Raw genomic sequence first — 26,259 nt, 5'->3', positions numbered from 1 at the left:
AAACCTCCCCTGAGATTTGGCATATTTTCAGTTTGATAGATTGTATTCGTCTATTTTCAAAAACTTCCCCCGACGTTAGTATACTGTTAATTTGACCGTTTGTTGCATGCTAAAATGACAAATAAAAAATTGTTGGTTCGTACTAAGCACGTTTGTTCTGGCGCCAGGGAAGGCGAATACAATTAAAATACCAAATCATCCCTACTACTTTCCAAAATGACTTTGATGAATGAAATAAAGAAAAGATTTGAGTCAAATATCGCAGAATTAGAAGGAAGCTTTTTTGCACTTTGCCTCATTGCTTTGCTTTCTGCATCAAATTTCTTTCAATCTTGGTGAAGATTTTGCTTTATTTAATATAAGAAGAGTAAAAAAAGTAGGTTGTTTTTTACACAAGTGATAGAAATACTTTTGAATTTAGAGAATGTTACACTATTCACGTCAAAGAAATAAGATGATGAAGCCATTTCCCCAAATATAACAAATTAGTATTTGGTACAGGAGATGCAATAGAATTTTAAATTTTATTCCTATAGGGCTACAAGTGATACAAATGAATACACAAATCGACCATCACTAGCTTAACAAAAAGATGATCGAATGCGTAAACATGAAAAAAGTCTGCAAATTGTATACATGGTAACTATGCCTAAGTAAAATAACAACTTTGATTGATAATACCACCAGCAACAGGAGCTTCATACCTTCTTTATTAATCGTTAGCTGGTATGCTATAGCTCAGCCAAGTGTAAAATGAATGGCAATTGAGATTTCGAGCATCTATATACCCTTAATAAGTTTTCCCCAACTTCATCACGGACTACAATTGCAATAAGCAATAGAAAAATAATCATGATACAATGAGTCACATATACAGCATGAACCTGCTTTATATATATCCAAGAGTCTGAAGATAGCTACTTGGAGCTTGATTTGCAAAATGATCTGTCAGGAAAGTCTCGATGCAAAATCTTCGTCCATATTCCAAACAAAACCAAGCATATCAATCCTTTGCCCAACGACAATCCTATATATGTAAAGCGTCTCAACAGGGAGCATTGGCCTTGAATTTGGGGTCCACTCTTGTCAAAAACTTCAACATTTAGTATGGATATCCAAATACACTGAAATTTTCATTTATAACTCGAACAAATAAGACAGAAATTATCCAAAGACACTGCAATTTTGGACATTGGCTAACAAGCTTGATTATGTCAGGACTTTGTATGGCGACATAGCTCAGATTCTAGGTTGTTAGGCCAAAGAAAACAGATTTGACATATCACATTATTTGACAACACAACCAGGCTGCATCTACAACCAATCTTCCAAAGTTCTACCAATCTCTAACCCAGTACATTGCCTAATCTTCTTGAATAATATAGGCAGCAGCGATTATATAAACAATTATCTCCAACCAACCAGGTATGCCAGAAGCCAAATCTAGAGCAGAGAAGGTTTTGCGAATCTCCTAAAAAATAATCCAATCTTTAAATTAACAAAGACTGGCATGAATCCATGTTCAACAATCAGCAACAGTACCTTAAACGAATAAAAAGTTTTCAGAGCCATTTTCAATCAATCACAAGTGAACATGCATTTGCAGCAATCATTAACCTACAACTAACACTAATCGACGGAAAAAAAATGGAAGAAAAAAAAAATTCTCAAAAAATTTTCGAGACCCATTATTCTTTTTTTAACCAAATCTCCTAATTTCAGCTAACAAATTTGACATGCACGGAAATAATCTGATTCGTACCTTATTTGCGGCTCGAAAACACTAGGATTATTTGTGGGTCGAATGCAAAAGTCATTGGTCGATATCCTTCCACATAGCCATCGTGAATCAGTCGTCTCTAGTATTGGCGTCTCTAAATTCAGTGTCATGATCTCCCATTTGTGAGCAAGCATTTTAATCAAAGCACTAAAGAGAAGATGAAAGGGATGTCGTGTTTCATGGCTTCGATTTGAATAGAGGAAAGAGAGGACCATATTTCCTTTTCTTTTTAAGTGGGTGTTAATGTCTGCTGGGTAAAGGCTTTGCTTTTGTTCTTTACCCAATGGACATTCACAAAATTGAGACCAATTTCAAAACCCAACGTGAAATTTTTCAAGCTTTCTTAAATTTTTTTTTTTTATCATTAATGGGTCTTTTTACAATTTTATCCTCACCAACCAATTTATATGAAACGGTATACTAACGTTAGGGGAGGCATTTAAAAATATGTGAATACAATCTATCAAACTGAGAATATGCTAAACCTCAGGGGAGGTTTGTGATAATTACCCTAATATAAAAGTTATAAACCCACAGGGCCGACATTGTCTCCATAAACTCAAGTGGCTACTCAATAGGCCCTCTTATAATTTAATTTAATAAGCAAAAGAATTGACATGGCAGCCTATTCTCTATGTTTCCAAGCATAGTTACATAAAAAATATCATATCAATTTTTTTTTTTGATAATCTTATTTTGATGTTTAATTATTATAAATGGAGGAGGACAAAATGGCACCCCAAATCTCAAAGACAGACGGACAGGAACTTGCAAAGATTTAAAAAATAAATGAATGAAGTCGTAAATATATAGTAATATTAGTACAGTGAAAGGATATCGTCAATTCAAAGTATCCAAAGTCTTGTTACCGATTTGCTATCATATTTTGTTTTCAAATTCTAGTGTGCATCTTGTATTTACAGTGCAGATTTTTGGAGTTTCTTCTCTATACAACTCAAATCCTATAAATTGCTTAAAGAATATTACACCAACAAAAAATTACAGGGCCAGTGGAGTGCTGCAGCGAGCAAACAATACATACCGAGTAATTATCAACCTCACAGCCATAAGCCATTGGAATAATCACATTTGGATTATTAACACACTGAATACTTGACACTTTTTATTTGTCAGTTTCTAAGAAATATCAAATATATTTGACATTTTTTTTAAAAAAAAAGAGTAATTGTAAAATATAAATGACGTTTTATGAAGTAAGTGACAAATATATACACATTTGTATTACCAACTACCTTTTATTGACTTAAGGGGAAAAAAGGAAAAAAAAATTCTGACTTCAACCTCTCTCCTCTCGTTCTCTTCTAACTCTCTCGAACTGATTAATTTCTTTAAGAAAATTCAAGCTGCTTTCCGTTACTTTCTTCTTGTCAATCATCATCTCTCATTTTTTTTTTCAATCACTCATTTTTTAATTCATCTCCATTCTCTCGAGTGACGAAGAATCACGAAGAATTTCAGCTTGCTTCAGTTTCATTTACTTCTCAATTTTCATGTGTTTTTTCATTTAATTTTTTTACTTCTCTCTTTCTAATTTGATAACTTTTAGCGTTATGGCTTGATTTAATTGTTTTCTAATCAATTTAGGGTTTGATTTAATTGATTCTATGTCTAAGCTATGTTCCCATTCAAAAAACGACGAATGCACAAATAATTAATTTCATATTTCATTCTCAATTCGGAAATAACTAATTTATTTTATCTTCGGTTACTACACTTCTCTTCAATAGATTAATAAAAAATTGAATATCATATAAAAAAACATGCTTTGTGTTTTGGAATTAAGAATGAAAGACGAAAACATGAATATCATCGTCAAGCTAGAAACAATGAAATTAACACTTTTCATGTTTCTATAAGAAAAGTGAAATACATGAATATCATCGTCAAGCTAGAAACAATGAAATTAACACTTTTCATGTTTCTATAAGAAAAGTGAAATAAACTCTTTTCATTACTACTATAGTTTTCATGAATACCATGCATCGTCAAGCCAGAAAAAGTGAAGTAAACACTGCTCATGTTTTTACACGAAAAGTGAAGTAAACACTTTTTACTACTACAGTTTCATGAATGTCATTGTCGAGCTGGAAACAGTGAAATAAAAGCACAAAACATCTAAAAATCATGCGACAACATGAATATCATTGTCAAGCTAGAAACAGTGAAATAAACACTTTTCATTTTTTCATTTGTTTCTAATTCTGCAGTCTCTCCTGTCGTATAGTTTATCTTTTTGTACATATAGGGTTGCATGATAACTTTGGGGGTCAATATTGAAGGCTAACTAAGGGCTGAATTGTACTGATTGTTGCAGCTGATTTGGATATTGCTTTTGGTGTTGAAAATGTTTCAATGGTACTGAATTTGCATTCAAAGTTACATTGAATTTAGATAAATGTATAGTTTTAAAAACTAGATCATACTTTTTTTATTATTATATATGTTTCAAAGTTTGTCCTTATATAGTTTAGATAAATCTATAGTTTCAAACTAGATCTTATTTTTTATATATACAGGTCATGCTAATATAATTTTGAGTTTGCTATTTTATTGTTTAATTTAGAGTTCTATCTGATTTTTAATATTATAATTTATATTGTGTGAAGCCTACGAAAGAGATCCCATTGTTGTAATTTTCTTTAAAAAAAGGTGTAAATTTTGATTTTTTTTAAAAAGGTCATATGTAACTGACATTTCCTTGAGAGTCATAAATATAGGACTTTTACAAACTATCATACTCCATTACTCCTATGATAATTTTATGTTGTCAGTTTGTCACTAATATTTGAAAATTAAAAGATTTGATAATTTTTAAATGACAAAAGTAATTGATAGTTTTGTTAAATGTCAAATAAGGATATTTGATACAGGCATAGTTGACACTTTTTGACTATCAAATATACTCCTATTTGATAGTTTTTAATTGTTAATTATTCCATTTTTTCTTATACCGACAATTCCATATTCTTCAATCGTTTTGAGCCTTTTCATCTCAACTAAAGCTGTAATGACCATAACTATAAGAGATTAAAAACATCCTAGTCCCAGTTCTCTGAACATTTTGCTATAGGCACGAAAAGACGTTCATAGATGGGACGATAAGAACAAGGGCAAGGCCAATGAATGATGGAAGAGAATCTCCTTGCTTGGTAAAGAAAGTTGAAGGCTGTGCGAACACAATGCCATACACCAGGGTTGTTGTCCATATTGAACAACCCTAACAATTGCCTTTAAGATTTGTCTTGAATGTTAGCTTGTAATGAAATTTGCGAGGCCTTGTGATGTTTGGTGATATAGTTGAACAACTGTAGCTTAAAAGTTATAGTACTAAAGTGTTTAATAACCTACCTCTATGATTTGTAAGCTATGTTAATATAATTGGTAATAATAATTATAATCCTCTATAAAGTTTTGTATGTGTCAAGAGTTATTGTAGGGAATTGAGAAAAAATGCTTTGCGGAAATTCTCTCGACAAGCCCAGCCCTCCTCCTCTTGAAGATGACCGATCTACGAAGAAAACAAAGTTCCGACAGCAAGGGGAGGATGGTGATAGTCCGCCGGCTTTTACCTTTCGAGATAAACTGATGGAATCGCAATATGGTGCAGGGGATGAAACTTCTGGAAGGAGTGACTTTGTGGGCATGGATGACTTTATTGAGATCGAAAAGGATGATGTACTCATTGAGAGGGATGGTGCAATTCCTTCAATAGCTTTCTCACCAAAAGTGCATGAACAATTGATAAAACCGTGGCAGACGACAGTAGTAGTGAAATTACTTGGCCGCATGATTGGTTATAAGGCACTCGTTTCGAGATTGGAGACGTTGTGGCCAAATATAGGGGGATTTTCAGTAATTGATTTAGATAATGGCTATTATCTTGTTCGCTTCCGTTCAGACAATGCTGCTGAATTTGTACTTACTCAAGGCCCCTGGGTGATTCTGGGGCATTATTTGACAGTCCAGCAGTGGACTCCACATTTTGATTGTGCTAATGAAAAAGACTGCAAAAATCACAGGTTGGATCCGGCTTCCGGGAATGCCATTACACTATTATCATAAGAAAATTATTCGGCTCTTGGGACATATTTCTGGGAAAGTTATCAAAATAGATTATAATACGGAATTAGCCACTCGGGGCAAGTTTGCTCGGATTGCTGTCGAAGTTCATCTTGATAGACTATTAATATCGCAGTTTTTACTAGATAGGAAAGTTGAAAGAGTTGAGTATGAATCCCTCCCATCCATTTGTTTTGGTTGTGGCAGGTATGGGCACACGAACTCTTCTTGTCCTGAAAAGCGGAATATCGAACCCCAAAATACTAATGCTGAAAAACCAAATTCAAACGAACCCACCAACGGAAATCTCTCATCAGCTCCGACCGCCGAGAAGGCTGGCTCAGACAATCCTCGTTATGGCCCTTGGATGGTGGTGACCCGGAAGGAAAGAATCTAAACGGAAAAGGAAAGAAGAAAAGTCAGAAGTATGCTCAACCTCAAAATGGTAATTCGAATAGAGGATCCAGATTTTGGGCTCTTTTAATGGAAGATGAGGGAAGGAATACTCAAACTGAGGGAGGTGAATCCTCAATTGCCATTTTGAGTAACCAGCTGCCCATACCTACAGATCTTTATGTTTCAAATGGCAGCAAAAATTCCAATGAAAGAAAGGCTTATTTAGATTCTAAGATAGCTGATAACCAGCCCCCGCGAGCCCAAACAGAAAAAAAAACATGGTACTAAACAAGCCCAAAACACAGCTACCTCAACCGAAACAACACAGTCCAACCCCATGCAAAATCCTCACCCCCCACGTACACAAACTCATAATCAAGCTTCACCAACTCCCCTGCTCCCAACCTTTATTCCCACAAGCTTGGACCCAAAACACCACACTGCAGTATCCTTCCAAACCAATGAAGTCTCTTCTAGGGACCCAAATCTTTCCACCTCTGCACCTTATTTGCAAGTGCTTAGGTTACAGAAAGAAATCAGAATAAGGATGTTTGGAAGCTGAGAAAATTTAGAATTGAAAGCTTTTAGCTCTTATGATTTTATTTATCAAAACTTAACTAAGAAACTGTACACAGATTGCTTATATACACAGCTGATGCTCAGCTCAATTAGTTAACTAATTACAAAACTAATTCTAGCTAGCTATAACAACTTCAACTAATTATCACGTGAACAAGTAACTACATAACCACCAGGTGCCAGCTGGCATGCCATGTCATCAACCTTTAATTGTAAGCTGGAGCTGCTGCTATCCTCTGCTTTACAGTCTATGCTACTGATGTGTGCTTCCTTAACATCCCCTCTCAAGCTCAAAGGTCTACTGACGACATTGAGCTTGGATCTAAAGAAACTAAATTTAGAAAAAGATAAGGGCTTAGTAAGAACATCAGCTACTTGTTCTTCAGTAGGAATGTATCTAACCTCCAATTCTTTTCCAAGCACTTTGTCTCTAACATAATGAACATCCAATTCTATGTGCTTAGATTTTGAGTGAAACACAGGGTTGCGAGCTAGCTCCCCTGCACTTTGGTTATCACACCAAAGAACTGGAGTAGGTAGTTTAGCAATATTGAGTTCTGAAAACAAAGACTGCAACCACGAAATTTCTGAGCATGCTGCTGACAGGGCTCGGTATTCACTCTCTGTGCTTGACTTTGCTACAATTGCTTGCTTTTTGGAGGACCATGAAATCAAGTTGTTACCCAAGTAAATACAATAGGCTCCAATTGATTTTCTATCGTCAAGATCACAAGCCCAGTCAGCATCTGAATAGCCTGTTAATCCAATTTCCAGAGTTGCTTCCTTTCTAAGATAGAGACCATAGGTGATAGTTGACTGGAGATATCGAAGAACTCTTTTACAGGCTAACCAGTGCTGAACAGTAGGAGAACTGAGGTATTGACTGAGTTTATGAACTGAATAAGCTATATCAGGCCTGGTGAGAATTAGATACTGTAATCCTCCAACTATGCTTCTGTAAAGTGTTGGATTTTCGAACTCCTGGCCCAAAGGACCCCTGACATTTCTTTCTAGCTTCAAACCAGTACTAAGAGGAGTATCAGACCCTTTGCAATTCTCCATAGATGCTTTACTCAGCAAGTCTTTAATATACTTTGTTTGAGATAGATGCATTCCCTCATCAAAGTAACTAACTTCAACACCTAGGAAGTAAGCAACTAATCCCAGATCTTTCAAGGCAAAGGCCTGACTGAGTTTAACAATAAAATCTTCTAGTAGAGCAGAATCTGGTCCAGTGACTAGGATATCATCCACATAGATCAATACTATGATTAAGCCCCTTGTATCATGTCTAATGAATAGAGATGTATCAGCTTTTGAATTAAGAAATTGCCAAGTAGTAAGACAACCTTTCAGCTTTTCATACCAGGCTCGTGGAGCTTGTTTTAGACCATAGAGAGCTTTCTTGAGTTTGCAGATGTACCCTTCCTTAGTGACAAAGCCTTCTGGTTGTGTCATATATACATCCTCAGAAAGATCCCCATTAAGGAATGCATTATTGACATCAATTTGTCTGACTTTCCACCCTTTCATAACTGCCAAGCTGAGTATGACTCTTACTGTTGAAGACTTCACCACTGGACTGAATGTTTCTGAATAATCTATCCCTGCTGTTTGGTGAAACCCCTTTGCAACTAATCTAGCTTTATACTTGCTAACAGTTCCATCTGTGTTATACTTTGTTCGGAATACCCACTTACAACCTACTAACTTGTAGGTTGAAGACATTGGCACAAGAGTCCAAGTGTTGTTGTGAATAAGGGCATCATACTCAGTTTGCATTGCATCTTTCCATTGAGGATCTGATAATGCCTCAGGGACAGTGGATGGTTCTAAGCTGTTGTGAGTTGTTAGGAAGGCCTTTGGTTTGAAAATTCCAGCTCTAGCTCTGGTTATCATGTGATGGGTGGAAGTAGAAGGTTTAGGCTGAGATGTATGTGTTGGACAGAGTATTTGTGGTGCTGGTGACTGGGATGGAGGTAAAGACAAAGATGTAGAGGTCTGAGTTGTAGGTGACTGACATTGAGGTGTGTTTGATGACAGGAAATGATTGACAGGGAAGTGATCTGCTGCAGTAGCTTCAAGACTGTTCGGATTGCTATTAGGAACTGACAGAGTAAACCTTTGAAAAAGGTTATATTGGAAATCAGAGGAAGTGTGTTTAGAAGTGGAAGAAAAATTTGGATCTAAAGTGTAAGGGAAAGTAGTTTCATCAAACAATACATGACTGGCAATATAAATCTTGCCTGATGAATGTAGACACTTATAGCCCTTATGTGAAGAACTGTATCCTAAGAAGACACACTTTGAAGTATGGAAATGAAATTTATGGTTATTGTATTCTCTGAGAAAAGGAAAACAAGAACATCCAAATGTTCTTAGAAAGTTATAGTCTGGTTTGTGATGAAAAATTGATTCATATGGAGTTTTCATTGATAGAATAGGTGTTGGTAATCTGTTAATGAGATAGGCTGCTGTATGAAAGGAATCCCACCAGAATTTGATAGGTAATTTAGCTTGTGCAAGAAGAGTAAGGCCTGATTCAGTGATGTGTCTGTGTTTTCTCTCTACCAAACCATTTTGGTTGTGTGTATAAGGGCAAGAGTGTCTGAATTCTATCCCCTCTTCTTGAAGATATTTGGTGAAAGATCTGAATTCCCCTCCCCAGTCAGATTGGAGACATTTAATGGGCTGTTCTAATTGTTTTTCAACTTGAGCTTTAAAAATTTTGAACACATGAAGAGTTTCATCTTTGGTTTTCAAGGGAAATATCCAAGTGTATCTAGTAAAGTCATCTACAAAGCTCACATAATATTTATAACCTTGTATGGAAACCACTGGAGCTGGTCCCCATAGATCAGTATGTAAAATGGCTAAAGGTTGTTTTGTTTTTGTTTCAGTTACTGGAAAGTGTAGTCTATGCATTTTTCCCAATTTGCAAGCATCACATGAATCAAAATCTTTATTTCCATTGACAGGTTTGAAAGAGGAACAAGATTGTATTACATGATTTAAGATCTTAGAGTTAGGATGACCTAACCTCTGATGTAATACAGAAGTGCTTAAAAAACACTTAGAGTTCATACAAGACTCTGCTGCCACATTATGCAAGCAGTGATCTAGTTTATTTGACTGACTAAGATTGACAACTGAGAGCATTGAAAGAGGAACAACTGACTGAAAAGAAGACTTGATATTTGCAACATGACTCTGAAAGGAAGACTGAGCAGAGATTTTATTTGAGGACACTAATAGCAATCTGTACAAGCCTTTTTCAGCCTTGCCCTGCAGTATGATCAAATTCTTCACCTTGTCCTTCACAAAACAAGATTTATCAGTAAACTCAACTGAAATATTGTTGTCTTTGGTTAGCTGAGAAATGCTTATGAGGTTCTTGGTTATTTGTGGAACTAAAAGTATATTGTTTAGTTTAATCACAGTGGAATCAGTGCAGTTGTGCAATCTCAGAACAGCTTTTCCAATATGTGTAATATTCAAGCCAGTACCATTACCAATAATGAGTTTAGATGTACCTGTAAATGACTCAGAAATCTGCATATTGTTCATGTCATTTGTGAGATGATGAGTGGCACCGCTGTCAAGGTACCAATTTGCATCAGATGATCCTTCCATATTTGCCAGATATGCTGATTTCGGATTCCTATTTGGAGGTGGTCTATAAGCTCCAGAGGCAATAAATTCTTCCAGCTTCCAGCATACATTGGCTGTATGACCTATTTTGAGACAAACTTGACAGGTAGGCTTAGAAGGATTCCACTGGGATTTTGGATTTCCAGGTGTTTTACCATTATTGACAGCATTATTGTTATTCCAGTTTCCTCCTCCTCCTCCTCCATAATTTCCCCTGTAACCATTATTTCCAGCACTTCCAACAGGAAAACCAGATGATCCATAATTTCCTCTGTAACCACTATTTCCAGAATTTCCAGCAGCATTACTATAGCCTGAATTATATCCAAGATTACCAAAACCTTTTCCTCCTGAGAAGTTTCCTCTTCTAGGTCCTCTATTTTGTGCAAAATTAGCTTCTAAATTGTGTTTAACATCCATGTTAGCAAGCATATGAGTTTGTTGATCAATTCTAGCCTCTTGAGTTAACAGCATAGCATAAGCCTCATTAACATTCATTTTTCCAGTTCCTACTTGTCCAGTAATATAAGTAGCAACAGAATTATAATCAGGACCTAGACCAGAGAGTACATGTAAAATCAAATCATCATTGCTTAATGCACTTCCTGCTGCAGCCATGTTATCAGCAATAGATTTCATTTTAATGAAATATTCAGTCATTTTAAGATCATCCTTTCTAGTAGAATTCATCAAATATCTCAAATGCAGTAATCTAGACTTTGACTGAGATCCAAATTGAGTTTCAACAGCTTTCCATACCTCCAATGAAGTCTCAAGGTTGAACACTAGACTAATGATACCTTCACTCATGGATGAAAGAAGCCAACCGAGAAGTATCTGATCTTGTGCTCTCCAGGTTGCAAATTCTGGATTCTCCACAGATCTAAGATCATCATCATATCTCTGAGCAATATGAGAAGGAGGTGGAGTAATTGATTCATCGATAAATTTCTCAAGTCTATTTCCTCGAATTGAAGCAAGAACTTGAGATCTCCAGATCAAATAGTTTGATTGATCAAGCTTAACAGGAGTGTTGAAAGTGAAATTGACGGTTGTTGAATGAGCAGCAGAGTTATGAACTTGATTTAAGGAAGAGGCAAGATTCACAGATGCCATTGTGGCTCTGATACCAAGAAAGAAATCAGAATAAGGATGTTTGGAAGCTGAGAAAATTTAGAATTGAAAGCTTTTAGCTCTTATGATTTTATTTATCAAAACTTAACTAAGAAACTGTACACAGATTGCTTATATACACAGCTGATGCTCAGCTCAATTAGTTAACTAATTACAAAACTAATTCTAGCTAGCTATAACAACTTCAACTAATTATCACGTGAACAAGTAACTACATAACCACCAGGTGCCAGCTGGCATGCCATGTCATCAACCTTTAATTGTAAGCTGGAGCTGCTGCTATCCTCTGCTTTACAGTCTATGCTACTGATGTGTGCTTCCTTAACAGTTACCAAAACTTCACGGTCAGCCACATGCTCCTGTAGGACAACCTCCTGATACTGGAAAGCTAGCTTTGAATGAAGACATGGAGGAGGATAGTGATGACAGTGATTACCTGGGCAATAGTGAGGAAGAGGGCTAGGGAACTTCTGGCGATGACATTTCTCTCGACGATGAACAGGGCATGGGAGCGGAACCGGAGGGGTCAGGCTTGTTGCCATGAGGTGTTATTTTTCTTTGCTATATCAGAACTTATTTATCTTTTATTCCCGTTTAATTACTATGTCTTTCTCAATTATGTTTTGGAATGTTCAAGGAGCGGCTTCTAAGTACTTTCGTCAAGCTTTTCGAACTTTAGTCAGGTCTTTCAACCCTACAATGAATGTTTTGTTGGAGCCCTGTATCAGTGGCAGTAAGGCTGATGCTTTCATTAAATTTTCTGGCTTTGAACGCTCACACCGGGTAGAAGCAGCGGGTTTTGCTGGTGGGATTTGGCTACTTTGGAATTGTCCATATGATGTGCATATAGTATGGAATCACAAATACTACATCCATTTCCAAGTCTCCAAAAACAATTCCTTCATCTCTTGGATCACTGCGGTTTACGCAAGCCCCATTTCTTCAGTCCGAAAACAACTTTGGAGCAACTTGGAGGAAATTACACAAAAGACTCGGGGGCCATGGCTGGTGAGGGGTGACTTTAACACAATTCTCTATGCCTCTGAGAAGATTGGATTCTTTTTGGGGACCCGAATACAAGTTTCTTTCATCAACAAACCATGTTGAGGAGACGTATGAGCCGTGTTACAGCTATCTTGGATGACTCGGGTTCTTGGCTTTATGATACTGAGGCAATCAAACAACATGCTATTTCTTTCTTTTCTTCCCTCTACACTAATGATGATTCATGTTCTGGGTCCTATCCTCACAGAGGCTTTTTTCCGACGATTGACGAGTCCACAAGGGAAAGTCTTATGGTACCAGTCCAGTATGATGAAATAAGGCAGAGTATTTTTAGTATGAAGCCCCTTAAAGCTTCGGGTGTTGATGGATATCCGGTTATTTTCTATCAAAGCTAATGGCCTTTGGTTGGTGCATCTATTTGCAGGTTGGTGAAAGGAGTTTTCAATAGTGATCGAGTTCCAGATGATATTAACCGAACGCTACTAGTGCTTATCCCGAAAGTTAACAACCCCAAGAGTTTGAAGCTTTGTTGACCCATTAGTCTCTGTACAGTCTCCTATAAAGCTATCACCAAATTGATTGCAAATAGATAAAAGGATATTCTTCCTGATCTTATCGGCCCGCAGCAAACAAGTTTTGTTCCGGGAAGACACATTACTGAAAACATTGTGGTGGCTCAAGAGGTTATTCATACAATGAGGAAAAAGGCTGAAAGTGTCGGACAAATGGCAATTAAAGTTGACCCGGAGAAGGCTTGTGATCGGCTGAACTGGAGTTTTATTTTTGAAACTTTAATCGAGGCCGGAATACCAATGAACTTGACCCGGATTATCATGGCATGCATTACTACCGCTAACATGAATGTCCTCTAGAATGGTGAATTAACAGAGGGATTTAGACCCTCCAGTGGGATTCAACAGGGTGATCCCAATTCTCCTTACATTTTCGTGCTCTGTATTGAACGTCTCAGCCATGGTATTTCTAATGCGGTTAGTGCTGGGGAGTGGAAACTGATCCGTTTATCACGCAAGGGAACCCCTCTTAACCCATTTATTTTTTGCAGATGACTTGCTTTTATTTGCTGAAGCTTCCACTGCTAAGGCTAACGTTATTAATGCGGTCTCAGATGAGTTTTGTCGAAGCTCTGGGGAAAAGATGAATAGAGTAAAAACCAATCTTTTTTTCTCATCTAATGTCCCGGCGAACGTGGCTAGGAGTATTGGGAAGATTTTTGGCTTTACTATTACTAATAATCTTGGTAGGTATCTTGGTATGCCCTTACTTCATACACGGGTGACCACAAATACTTAACAAGATATTGTAGGTAAGGTGGAGAAAAGGATGTCAACTTAGAATGCATCTCACCTCTCACTAGCTGGCCGTATAACTCTTCCACAATCTACCCTCCAAGCAATCCCTATTTATGCCATGCAGACAACTTATCTTCCATCTTGAGTTAGGAACAAGGTTGATCAAGCGTGTTGACGGTTTATATGGAACAGTACTACAACCGGGAGAAAGCTCAGTCAAGTTAGCTGGAACACAATTTGTAAGCCAAAAATCAGTGGGGCCTTGGGTTTCAAGAATCTTGAAATTATGAATCAAGCTTTGCTTATGAAGATATGCTGGGGTCTTATTTCTTCGACTGAGAGCCTTTGGATTAAAGTTTTGCAAACCAAGTATGGGATTCGTAAGTTGAATTTTCAGGCTAGATTGCCGAACACAAACTGCTCCTCTCTATGGCGTTCCGTTAGCAAAATGTGGAACAAAACCATCATGGGTGCTGGCTGGTCTATCGGTAATGGTGAAAAGGCAAGGTTTTGGTGGGATTGTTGGGCCACAAAAATGCGTCCTCTTATTGAGTATGCTACTGCCCCAGTTCATGAGGACAGCCTGCATGGTAAGGTTGCTGACTTCGTGAACGTGGATAGCCAATGGAAATGGGAGAGTTTCAGTTCTCTATTGCTGACTCACGTTCTATTTAAAGTTGCTTCCATTCAACCACCAAGACCTGAGAGAGGACAAGATCAGATCTTTTGGTCGGCTTCCAATACAGGTAATTTCATTGTTCGATCTGCCTATCACTATCTTGCGGGATCTAGGCATGATGATAAGGATTTGAACTGGTTTCTTACTTGGCGTTGGAAGGGGCCACAAGCCATTTGTGTTTTCATTTGGACTGTGTTGCATGATAGACTCAAGACAAAACGGGAGCTTATGAGAAGGCATCTTGTTTCTAATGGTTATTGTGATAGATGCGGACTGGATTTGGAAAGCACGTTACATGTGCTTAGAGACTGCCCCATGACACAACGAATTTGGAATCATTTCGTTCCAAGAAGTTTCCAAGCCGATTTTTATTCCAAGCCTCTTAAGGAGTGGATAATTTCTAATATTCAGAGCAATGAGCAATACGGAAGGAAGCTGGCCATGGGAATTCCAAAACCCAGGACCACAATTTAAGGTTTCGTTAAATGTTTTTAATTAAGAAAAAGGGTTTAGAATGCGAAATGCATTTGTTAAAGGACCACTTATTTTTGAAGTGTGAAAGAGAGAAGCTATCTCCCCCGATTGGGAACTCTGGCCTCCGGGTAACAGGGTAAGTAAATAAAACTAGAGTGAAGCCATTGACACACTTTCTTATAAAATCTCACTTTAAATAAATTTTTTTAAAGTAAATTATTTTCATTTATAATTAATCTAATTTTCTTTTCTACCTATCACTTCCATCTAATCAAAATAAATTAGAAAAATTTAGAATAAAATATATTGTTCTTTTTCTTCTAACCAAGATAAATTAAAAAAAATTAGAATAATTTATTGTACTTTTCTTATTTCTTATTAATTAAGAATTCAGAATTATTATGCCCTAAGATTGCTTTCAAAATATAATTTAAAATATGTGTAATTTAACGTAAGATTGACAGTTAAAAAACCACCACCAAATTTTTTTTTTAAACATATGTGTAGGATAATAGCTAGATTACAAAGAAAAAAAAAAGTAGAATATACTTTGAGTTTTAATAATAAAAAAAATAGAAAAGTGTATTAAAAAAAAAACAGATGCTTTTGTAATTAAAATAAAAAATAACTTAAAAAAACAGCATGAGGAGATTTTATGGGTGGCAGCAGTCTAACTCATAAAACTATGATAAGTTTGCAAAGGCCCACTTATTTTTAAAGTAAGAACATTCGCTGCCAACGACCGTGAGGGTTACGGTTAAGGCTATGATGGCTGCGATCCATGTTCATAAGTATTTGTTAATAATATATTAATAAATAATTGTGAAAGCTACCAATCAAACTTTATCGTAGAGCCTTTTAATTTATTTTTCCGCATAACAAAAATTTTGAAAGGATATAAGGGGTTAAAATAAAGATTTTACATCTAAGCTTATGATATGATATAATTTACTTAGAACTTTAATTAAGTGATTCGACCAAGATCTACCGGGCCATAGCACCCTTTAGTGTTAGAGGAGTTCGCACTTGACCATAACTAACATGATGGGATAATCTACCATATATGAGCTCTAATGTAGACTACCACATTTTATACAATGGTCTTTTTAAGTTACATTTTATATAACTAATACTCAAATAAAATTTACAATCGACTCACTTGGCCACACTATTCTTTTACTTAATTTTATCTTATTTTACTTAAATATAACTTAGGCAAACCATGTATATAATTACAATTTTTTTTCTTTTTTGTTATATACACAACTTTTTCATTATATTTTTTTCAGTTATAAGACATATAGGTTGAAAAAGTTGAAAATAGCGAAAAACTCGTAGCAATTTAAGTTGATGTCGATGCAATCGCAAGATTAGATATGTCCCCAATAAGAAATTGTTTGACCAACTAATATTTTCTTTATAAGTTTCTAAAATAATAACTTGTCAATCCTTTGCTAAACTTCTGTTAATTTTGCAAGTTGTTTATCTTGAAAATCGGAAGCATTCTTGTTGTGATATAAATCGTGATGTCTGCTTTGAACAGTAGATTATCTAGGCCTCATTCGATTTTGATGGAGTCTTGATGGCTTGATATATATAGAGAGATGCAAAAGAGTCGAAGTTTTTGCTCGGTTGTCTTTGGCCCTTCTTGCCTCAAGTGTCCTGCTTTTCCCTATTTTTGTTGGATTTTTGGGTCAATATTTGCACTCAAACATTTGTTTTGAATGATAATCTATCTATATCTATATCTATATATATATATATATATATAAAGCTAAGACTTGAGGAGGTGATGTGGCATCACCATTTTGCTTCTTTGTATATTCTCTATTATCTAATAAATAGAAATTTTTTTTTTAGATTTGGCTTTTCATCTTCTCATAATTAATTTGATTGTATTTAACTCATTTAATAAATAGTAACTTTATTAATATATATCATTCCTCATCTTTTTATATTTGTTATTATCTAAAATATTGGTGGATATTCTTTGTACTTTTTTTCTCTTTCTATTTAAATTCAACAATATGTAATCATTAATAATAATTAATTATAAGTCTTTTGAAACATTCATTTATTTTATTATGCTAGCAATTAAACTTTAGTGGCTTAAAATACATGAATTAATTAACATAGGAAGAGAGGTTCTTTCATCTTCCCTCAACAATGCCACTAAGGCCTAATTTTAATGCCATAATCCCATATTTAATTATGCAACCTTTTGTTGAGTGTCTTTTGGCTTCTTCAAAATTTATTATGCTATCAATTAAACTTTAGTGCCTTACAATACATCACCTAATTAACATAGGAAGAGAGGTTCTTTCATCTTCCCTCAACCTCATCTTTTTATATTCTCTATTATCTAAAATATCTAAAATATTGGTGGATATTCTTTGTACATATTTCTTCCTCTTTCTATTTAAATCCAACAATATGTAACCATTAATAATAATTAATTATAAATATTTTGAAACATTCATTTATTTTATTATGCTAGCAATTAAACTTTAGTGGCTTAAAATACATGAATTAATTAACATAGGAAGAGAGGTTCTTTCATCTTCCCTCAACAATGCCACTAGGGTCTAATTTTAATGCCATAGTCTCATATTTAATTATGCAACCTTTTGTTGAGTGCCTTTTGGCTTCTTCAAATTTTATTATGCTAGCAATTAAACTTTAGTGCCTTAAAATACATCAACTAATTAACATAGGAAGAGAGGTTCTTTCATCTTCCCTCAACCTCATCTTTTTATATTTTCTATTATCTAAAATATCTAAAATACTAGTGGATATTCTTTGTACATGTTTCTTCCTCTTTCTATTTAAACCCAACAATATGTAACCATTAATAATAATTAATTATAAGTATTTTGAAGCATTCATTTATTTTATTATGCTAGCAATTAAACTTTAGTGGCTTAAAATACATAAATTAATTAATATAGGAAGAGAGGTTCTTTCATCTTCCATCAACTTTTTCATTATATGTGGTGTGGGTGATATTGAGATCGTTGGAGCTGGTTGGAAAAAAAAATATAAAAATTCTAACGGATTAGTAAGTTGAATATAATCAAGAAAATTATGACTTTATATTTTTTTAGTTATTTATGTTATTTTTTAGTTATTGGTTCTCTTTACATTATTAACTTTTGTTAATTTTTATGGATAGCTCGGTAACAACAAAGATTACTTTATGGGGAAAGTTAGGGGAGATGTTTGATCCAAACTTGTACAAGAAATACGAGGGTCCTTGCAATGTGATAGTAACTTCTACAACCATTAAAAAATTCCAAGGTGATTATTTTATTTAGATCCCACTAATTAACATTTTCAAATGCAATGTGGCTATTTTAATATTATACACAAATTTAGATTTTGTTCAAGTTTCATTTTACGTTACATTTGCTCTAAACAGGTGAGGTTAATTTCTCTACCACAAGTGCAAGCAAAATCTACATAAATCTTCAAATAGATTATGTAGCATCATTAATTAAAAGATTTTCCACCGTCTCCAACGTTGTGCAAGTTATTGAAAGTTCGAATGTGAATAAGATTACTTTTGAGGAAGAGATGTTCCTTAACAGGATGAGCATTAAAGAATTGTTGGAGGCTGATTGGAGTTCTCAAGTGAAGGTGATTTTTCTATTTTTTTTTCTTCTCATCCATTTGTGTTATTTGTTCCTAAATATTGGAATGTCCTTATTATTTTTGTAAATGTTTATTGTTTAATTGTAGGAATATATTGTTATTGTGCGGGGCAAGATTAGTGAAATAGACAACTCCTTTGGATGGTACTATGTTTCGTGCAAAACATGCATAAAAAAGGTCATACCTACAAACGGTATTTATATGTGTGGCACTTGCAAAAAGGAATGTGACTATCCTCTTGTGATGTAAGAAAAATAATATTATTTTTTTAAAAATTGCTTATTATGTTGTTAGTTTTTCATTCTAATTAATTATTCTAATGTAGGTACAAAATACATATAAAAGTCATGGATAAAACGGCAGAAACAACTTTTGTCTTATTCAACCATGTAGCTGAGAAGTTACTTGATACATCAGCCCACAAGTTGTTTAATAGACTACCTTTATATAGTAAGGATGTCCTTGTAGAAATTCAAAGCCTTTGTGGAAAATATTTTGTTTACAAACTGAAATTGAATGATTACAATTTGAAAGAGGGACTTGAGAATTTTACTGTGTCAAAGCTTTTCACCCCTAATGAGAAATTGGAGCTAGAACAAGAATTGAAGAAGGACAAAAAGGTATTATCTACCTATGCTAGGTTCAATTTGTAGGCAATATATGTAATGTTAAAAAAAATATTTAATTGTTGTTTTTTGTAGGAAAAAAACAATACAGATCATGAAAATGTGGAAATATATGAAAGAAAGGAAGGACATTCCCAAGAAATGGTAGTTTTATTTACTCTTATTTCCCAGTTGTTTTCCTTTATGATTAAAATTAACATGTTCAGTTTACTCATAATTATAATTTCCTTGATTAAAAAATTACAGGATCCTCATGATATCTTATCAAATAATTTGGAAGATTCTGTGGGAGATTTTCATGTTACTAATGCTGGTAAGAATAGAAAGAGAAAAAACCAAATTATTGATGATGATGAAGTTAGTGATGGTGGAAGTAATCAATACACAAAACATGTTTAGTGTTGTTGTTGGTCGTCTTTTTACATGTGTGTTAGTCTTTTGACCTTTTTTCTTTTTAGAGTGGTAATATTTAAGTGTGATATGATATGTTTTATTTTTCTGTCTATGTATGTATTTTTTTTGAACGATTGAGAGAACTTATTTTTCTTGTGTTATATTTCTTTCTTGGCATCTTGCTCCGTTCTATAGATGAATATAGATAATAAATTGGTAGTGACAATGCAAAAAAAGGCTTATCATCATCAACAAGAGTGATAGCAACAAAAAGAAACGCTAGACGCAAATAATTGGATTCATCTCTACACTTCTCTTGCGATAAAATATAAATTTAATTTTTGTTACTTTGAGTTTCAGACTTTCAATCACCGAAATTTGAAAAATGAAACCCCAAAGATCTAATCCAAACGCTCAAGATTGAGATCAATAAGTTAAAAATAATAGTTATATGTATGCTTATACCACTTAACACATAATGTTTCTAATTCATTGATTGATATTGTGAATAATCTCTTGGGTAAATTTTGAATTATTCCAAATTGATTATTTTTAAATTACTTCATTATTACATTACTTCAATAAAACTTCAAGTTATTTTTATTTTTGCTTAAAAAATGAGGGGAGAGAGGTAATTTACATTTTTTAAATTATTTTAATTACAAATATTTTTTAAATTATTTTAATTACAAATATTTTTTAAATTATTTTCCTTACTAACATTATTTTAATATGATTAGTTTACTGAACAAATGAAACTATTCATATTATATTTGTATTTATTGAAAATTTTTAAATTTCAATTTTTTTTAACTCTTCAGAGAAGAAACCCTCCCTAAATTCTCTATCTTCCATCACAAATCAATCTCCCGAAGTCTGTTGTTGATCGGCTTTATAAACTTAAAGTTTGTAATGCGAAAATCTTTTTTTCGTTCATTTGTTGCCCTCTCTTGCTCTTTCTAACCATTTTAACCAGCCATCAATTTGGTCAAATAATTCATATTTTTTATCAGTTTCATCAATTGCAAAGTAATAAAAAAAGATAATATTAATTTTTTTTAAAGCCGCACGAAGTGCGGTTCTATTTCCTAGTTTACTATTAATGAGAGGGGCAGTGCTTTTTCCCCCCGTGTTTTATATAAAACCACCCATTGATTACCCACCCCATAAAAAAAATAATAGGAATATATTTTATAAATCCATCCAATAAATACAAAAATGCCCCTGCTTATTTAATATTTATAATATCTTTTTTATTTCAATTTTTTCAGATTTTTTGTTTTAATTTAAAAATAATTGTTTATTGAAAAATATCATAATCATCGAAACCTCCAATTTCGTGTTTTTCTTTTCTATCTATTAGAGAGATGAATTTATTGAGAAATTACAATCATATTCCCAATATTTCATGATTTCAAAATAACATGGAATTTGCAGAATTTGAGACAACAACTTTAGGGCTAGTTTGGGATTGCGGAGGCTGATGAAATAAGTTGTTTGTGCTGTGCACATGAAATAAGCTGTTGATTAAAAAAGTAGCTTAGTGTTTGGTAAATTGTGTTGTTGCGGTTGCTGTGAGTTTGAATAGTATAGTACATGCATTTTGTAAATCTTATTACAAAAGTGTTGTTATATTATATAATGACCAAAATGGACATACATTTTTTTTTTACTTTATGTTTAATAAATTGTTTAGACATACTTTTTTCTTAAATGTGTAAAATTGATTAAAAAAACTCAATTAAGAAAAATCTGAAGAACTTCATAATCTATTACATAAAATATGATAAAAATTTATACTTTTATATAATCTAAATAAAATAAAAAGTAATATGCACTACATTCACAATAATTTTTTACAATAAAATTGTGGCAGTAATATAATATCTAATGATTTATATATTAAGGTTTATGGGTAAGTATGATATAATTATCTTTTTATCAAAATACTAAGGTTATAATAGATATTTAAAAAGGCGTAGTAGCTTATTGAATAAGTTGCTTATAAAAAGCAACCCTCTACCTGCTTTTAAAAGCTGTTGACGAAATAGAAAAAATTATGAAATAAGCTGTTTTTACAAAATTTACCAAACATTACTTTTATCAAAAATTATAAAATAAGTAGTTTATTGAGTTTCAAGCTCAATTTCAAACGGGACCTTAATGTAGCAACTTCTCTCAAAGCAGAGCAACTTATATGGGCACATAATCTGTGACTAGAATTAAACCATGGAGCTTCTAAAACAATGTTCTGAATTGCATTGTCTTCATAGGATCTTAACGAGGGGTCCACGGAGTTGAGGGTTTTTCAGACTTGGGATTGAAGATCCGTTTTTGCTGGAAAATGGATTGCGGATCATTTTCTTTTTCTTCGCCTGGCATATCTTCTTCCTCAATCAATGCAGTATTTAGTACTTTTTTTTCCCCATATTCTTCCCTTTGCATTTCTTCTTCCTCCATAATATTGGCTTTTTTTATGTGAACAGTTAGGAAAGAGTTTAAGAACATAAAAGCTCCCCGGTTTATTCGGTATAATGAATTTAACTTCTAAATTATAATAAATAATAATTTAAATAATAATTATTTAGTTACCTATTTTAGTCATTTCACGTATAGATAATATTTTAATTACAAAAAATCTAATAAGTGGAGTGGTTTTATATAAAAGATGGGGGAAATATCACCATCCTAATGAGAGCAGAATAAAACATACAGATTCGGTGCTGTGTATATCAATTTAAATTTAAATTAATTTCATTAAGAGTTCAATGGAGAGTAAAAATAATTTGTTTTATTAATTGACTTTCGGTTGCTCTACAGCTAACTTATATTTTGTCACTATTATTCCATTATTGGTTTTCCCATCATTTGCCAACAAATGATAAATTAGGAATAAAGACAAAAGTATACAGATGCATTTAACATCGCAAATATTAAATAAATAATATATATTTAAGTAAAGTACGAAATCATTATTTTGAGGGATAAAACTCATTTTCGTTCCAGTCATTATTTATTTATTTTACTTCAATATCAGGGCTCTTATAGAATGCAGTAAACGGTGCATCTGCACACTATATGTCATTACAATTACTTTGGAATTTTAAGATTTAAAAAAAAAAAAAACTGGTGCTATTTTATCATTCACATTCTTTAGAATCACTTTTTCATTGAATGTTTTTTTTATTCTAACTAAGAAGATGTTGGGAGTTGGCGCCCTTTTTTTCCCCCAAAAAGTTTTAGTTCTTTTGCTGTTTTAACTGAGAGAAGTCAGAAGGAAAAGACAGATGATTTAATTAGCCAATAAAATATGGGCCCACAAGTTTAAAAAAAGCACGTGAATTTGGGCCCACAAGTTCGGCCTTTTTTGTTTTTTTTCCTTGGACAAGGGTTTTAACTTTTAACGTGAGGATCTAAAGTGACAGGCCGAACTCTATCTGCATCTGTCGGACTTTTTAGCTGCATTTCCAGCCAATGCATTTCCTTCTGTCTTCTCTCAGTTCAAATAGCTGCATTTCCAGCCCTGCATTTGGAAGAAGGGGGAAGTTAGATCTGTTCGATAGTTGAAAAAAAAGAGTGAAGCAAAACCAGTGGTAATAGATCTGCAAACAGAGGTAATTTGATAAAATTGTTATTGATTGATTAATAAGTTGGTCTCTCTTATTACATTCAAATAATGAAAACCGCATAGCACTCTCTTCAAATATCAGATGAGGTTGCTTTGATATCTTCTCTTCCTGATTTAGAGATAAGGTGGGGATTTCGTTTTCTTTTTTTATTAATATTTTAATATAATTGTGGGGCCAGCAAATGCGGAGAAAATGATAAGTGAACGAAACAACAGCGAGTGGCTGCAGTTTCTGTCTTCATTTTATCGTTCTGGTGTCCAACTATCATTTTTCAAAAATTATGATACTTTAAGATAAAAAAAATTAAAATTAAAATTAAAAAAAAAAATACAAAAAAAAGGAGACCTTAGTACATCATTGACTACACCAATGAAAAGGATCCTGTGACCAAAATTTTAGCCTATGCATCCACGTCATTATTTTCCTGTTATTATTATTTTCCTTTAAAATAAGTGATGCAGTTTTGTGATATAATAAAACAATAATTTCAAAATTAAAAAGGGACATAAATATTACATAATACCATAACTTAGGGTTTAAATGCACTTTGAAAAGCTTCCAAGTGCTGTTGCACCACCGTCCACGCCACCACTACGTGTCGTTTCTCTGTCAACGTAGCACCAGTGGCAAATCGTATGGCGTAGATTCCTCCCAAAACGGCATGTGTCATGTATGCTTTTCCAGATGCATTAATCGACTCCAGTAATTCTCGATTGAATTCGTTTATTTGTTCCTCCTCTGAGAGCAGACAATTTACGTATTTGGTTTTAAGTTTATCCATGAGTACTGGTGATGGCGAAACCCTAAAGCAGACCACGGCAAAATGACAGGGAAACACAATTTCAAACCTCTTATCACCGCTTACAAGCCTTTCAAAAAGCTTGGCCATGTTTACATGGCTGCGAAGGAAGTGCCTTAGATTTGCCACGCCATAGTTTCTTATCACAAACCATAGTTTCAGCGAACGAAATCTTCGACTCAGAGTTATTTGCCAATCTTTGTAATCCACCACTTGCATCGACTCGGTGGCTTTGTTCTTCAAGTACTCAGGATTTGTTGAGAGTGAGCTCACAAGAGCTCTTGGATCCTTCACCCAGAGGCAACAACAATCTAATGTTGCAAAGAACCATTTATGTGCATTGAGACTAAACGAATCCGCACCTTCAACTCCGTCAATAAAATGTCGAAACTCCGGGCAAATGCAGGCACTTCCAGCATATGCAGCATCAACGTGGACCCATATTCCGAATTGTTTTGCTACGTCGCAAAGTGGCTTTAAGGGATCAACAGCAGTTATTGCAGTCGTCCCGATTGTGGCACATAGAAATAATGGGATCAGTCCAACTTCTACATCCGAGTTGATTTGTGCCATCAGTGAGTCTGGCGACAGCCCATAGGATGAAGACTTTGTTGTCTTAATAGCTCGGAAATTCTTGACATCGATTCCGACAATCTGAGCAGCTTTCTGGAGGGCACAATGAGTTTGATCAGATCCATATACAATAAGCTTGGATATGTTTTCTCTTCCAATCTTGTTCAGAACTCGATCTCTCGCTGCCGTTAGTGTGCACAGAATGGCCTCACATGTAGTTCCTTGTATGACTCCACCACCATTGCCCGAGAAAAGGAAAGACTTGGGAAGCTTCAGCATTTGGCCAAGCCAATCCATAACTATATTCTCAAGCTCAGTTGCAGCCGGTGATGAGATCCAGTTGAATCCCACAATATTAAATCCAGAACTCAGCATTTCACCGAGAAATCCGGCGATGCTACCACTTGAGGGAAAGTAAGCGAAGTAGTTGGGACTTTGCCAGTGCGTTATACCTGGGACAATGTGTTGTTGTACGTCCTGGAGGATAGTCTCCATAGACTCAGGATTGTTAGGGGCGGATTCTGGCAACACTTTTTGGAGATAACCCGGTTCCACTTGGCTTCGAACCGGGTATTTCTCGACATTTTTGTAGTAATCAGCAATGAAGTCAATGATCATGTGGCCTTGCCTCCTGAATTCCTCTGAGTCCAGAGGGTTAGTAAATGAACCTGAATTGTATTTGAGTTCAGGATCGGATGTGAGGCTCCCCATTTGGACTGAAAAAAAAAATTAAAACTCAATTGAAAGAAAATGCGGGTATAGCTAAGAATCTTGGAACAGGACAGGGTTTGCTGAAGCTGGAGGCTCAAAACTGAGGGAGCTGATTGAATATTTGCGAGAGAGGTTTGTAAATGCTTTTCTTGGCTTGAGTTGAAATCAGAGACGAGCATCTCTATTTATACATTTAGGGCTACAGGGGAAAGTCTGTCGGTGAAAAGAGGTGAATTTAAAGTAGGTGTGAACGTCTAGAGAATTTACCCATGAGAGAGCTTATTTTACGGCTTTTTTTTTTTTAAACTAAGCTTTGGGCTTCATTATTTAATTTGTGAGAGCTTGCACCTATTTAGACACTACTCCATGCACTTGGCAGACGCACGTAGACCACACAATGTACCTAACTCTCAGTTGGACCATACATTTTAACAACCTACTTATTCTCTACACATTTTAACACCCTAGTTATTCTCTTACTGCATATTAGAGCATCACCAAAATGCTCTTCAAATAAGATTTTCTATCTTCAACTTATTTGAAAAGTCAATTTCAGTTTATCTAAATCATCCTTGCATAAAAGCATGTAAGGGATTTTTCTCCTTCTAAAATGCTCTCTTTCTCTCTGAAAGAGAACAACAGAATGGAGTGGGTTGGGGCTTTAATGGCTCAGTTTGTTCACTCACGTATTTGAGTGGTTATAGTTCTGTTATTAGCTAATTAAAGTCGAGAGTCTTAAATACAGGGTACTTAGGAGGGAAGCATTTATTGTGCCCACCATCAATGGAC

The 26,259-nt window shown here is 34.5% G+C and overlaps 2 protein-coding genes, 1 long non-coding RNA gene and 1 other non-coding gene across 4 annotated transcripts; 1 reads left to right on the top strand and 3 right to left on the bottom strand.

Moving 5' to 3' along the window:
- Positions 1 to 505: 505 nt before the first annotated feature.
- On the bottom strand, positions 506 to 2,156 carry LOC107178471 (uncharacterized). The gene is made up of 2 exons (XR_001509202.3): positions 1,763 to 2,156; positions 506 to 1,542 (listed from the first exon to the last, which is right to left on the bottom strand). It is a non-coding gene; the product is annotated as an uncharacterized LOC107178471 (long non-coding RNA).
- Positions 2,157 to 10,949: 8,793 nt separating this feature from the next.
- Positions 10,950 to 11,086, bottom strand: LOC127902021 (small nucleolar RNA Z247). The gene has a single exon (XR_008054426.1). It is a non-coding gene; the product is annotated as a small nucleolar RNA Z247 (small nucleolar RNA).
- A 4,049-nt stretch (positions 11,087 to 15,135) lies between these two features.
- LOC127901874 (uncharacterized) lies at positions 15,136 to 19,764 on the top strand. Its single transcript, XM_052439906.1, has 7 exons — positions 15,136 to 15,224; positions 18,261 to 18,385; positions 18,507 to 18,724; positions 18,827 to 18,882; positions 19,065 to 19,359; positions 19,441 to 19,509; positions 19,612 to 19,764. The coding sequence occupies exons 1-7, from the start codon at positions 15,136 to 15,138 to the stop codon at positions 19,762 to 19,764; spliced, it is 1,005 nt and encodes a 334-aa protein (XP_052295866.1).
- A 3,280-nt stretch (positions 19,765 to 23,044) lies between these two features.
- LOC102613874 (tyrosine decarboxylase) lies at positions 23,045 to 25,752 on the bottom strand. Its single transcript, XM_015532169.3, has 2 exons — positions 23,911 to 25,752; positions 23,045 to 23,281 (listed from the first exon to the last, which is right to left on the bottom strand). The coding sequence occupies exon 1, from the start codon at positions 25,468 to 25,470 to the stop codon at positions 23,917 to 23,919; it is 1,554 nt and encodes a 517-aa protein (XP_015387655.1). The 5' UTR covers positions 25,471 to 25,752; the 3' UTR covers positions 23,045 to 23,281; positions 23,911 to 23,916.
- Between the last annotated feature and the right edge of the window lie 507 nt (positions 25,753 to 26,259).

Source organism: Citrus sinensis, chromosome 4, assembly GCF_022201045.2.
Source record: "Citrus sinensis cultivar Valencia sweet orange chromosome 4, DVS_A1.0, whole genome shotgun sequence".
Classification (NCBI taxonomy): Eukaryota; Viridiplantae; Streptophyta; class Magnoliopsida; order Sapindales; family Rutaceae; genus Citrus; species Citrus sinensis.
The sequence above is the reverse complement of the archived record's forward strand: the minus strand, read 5'-3'. Positions and strand labels throughout refer to the sequence as shown.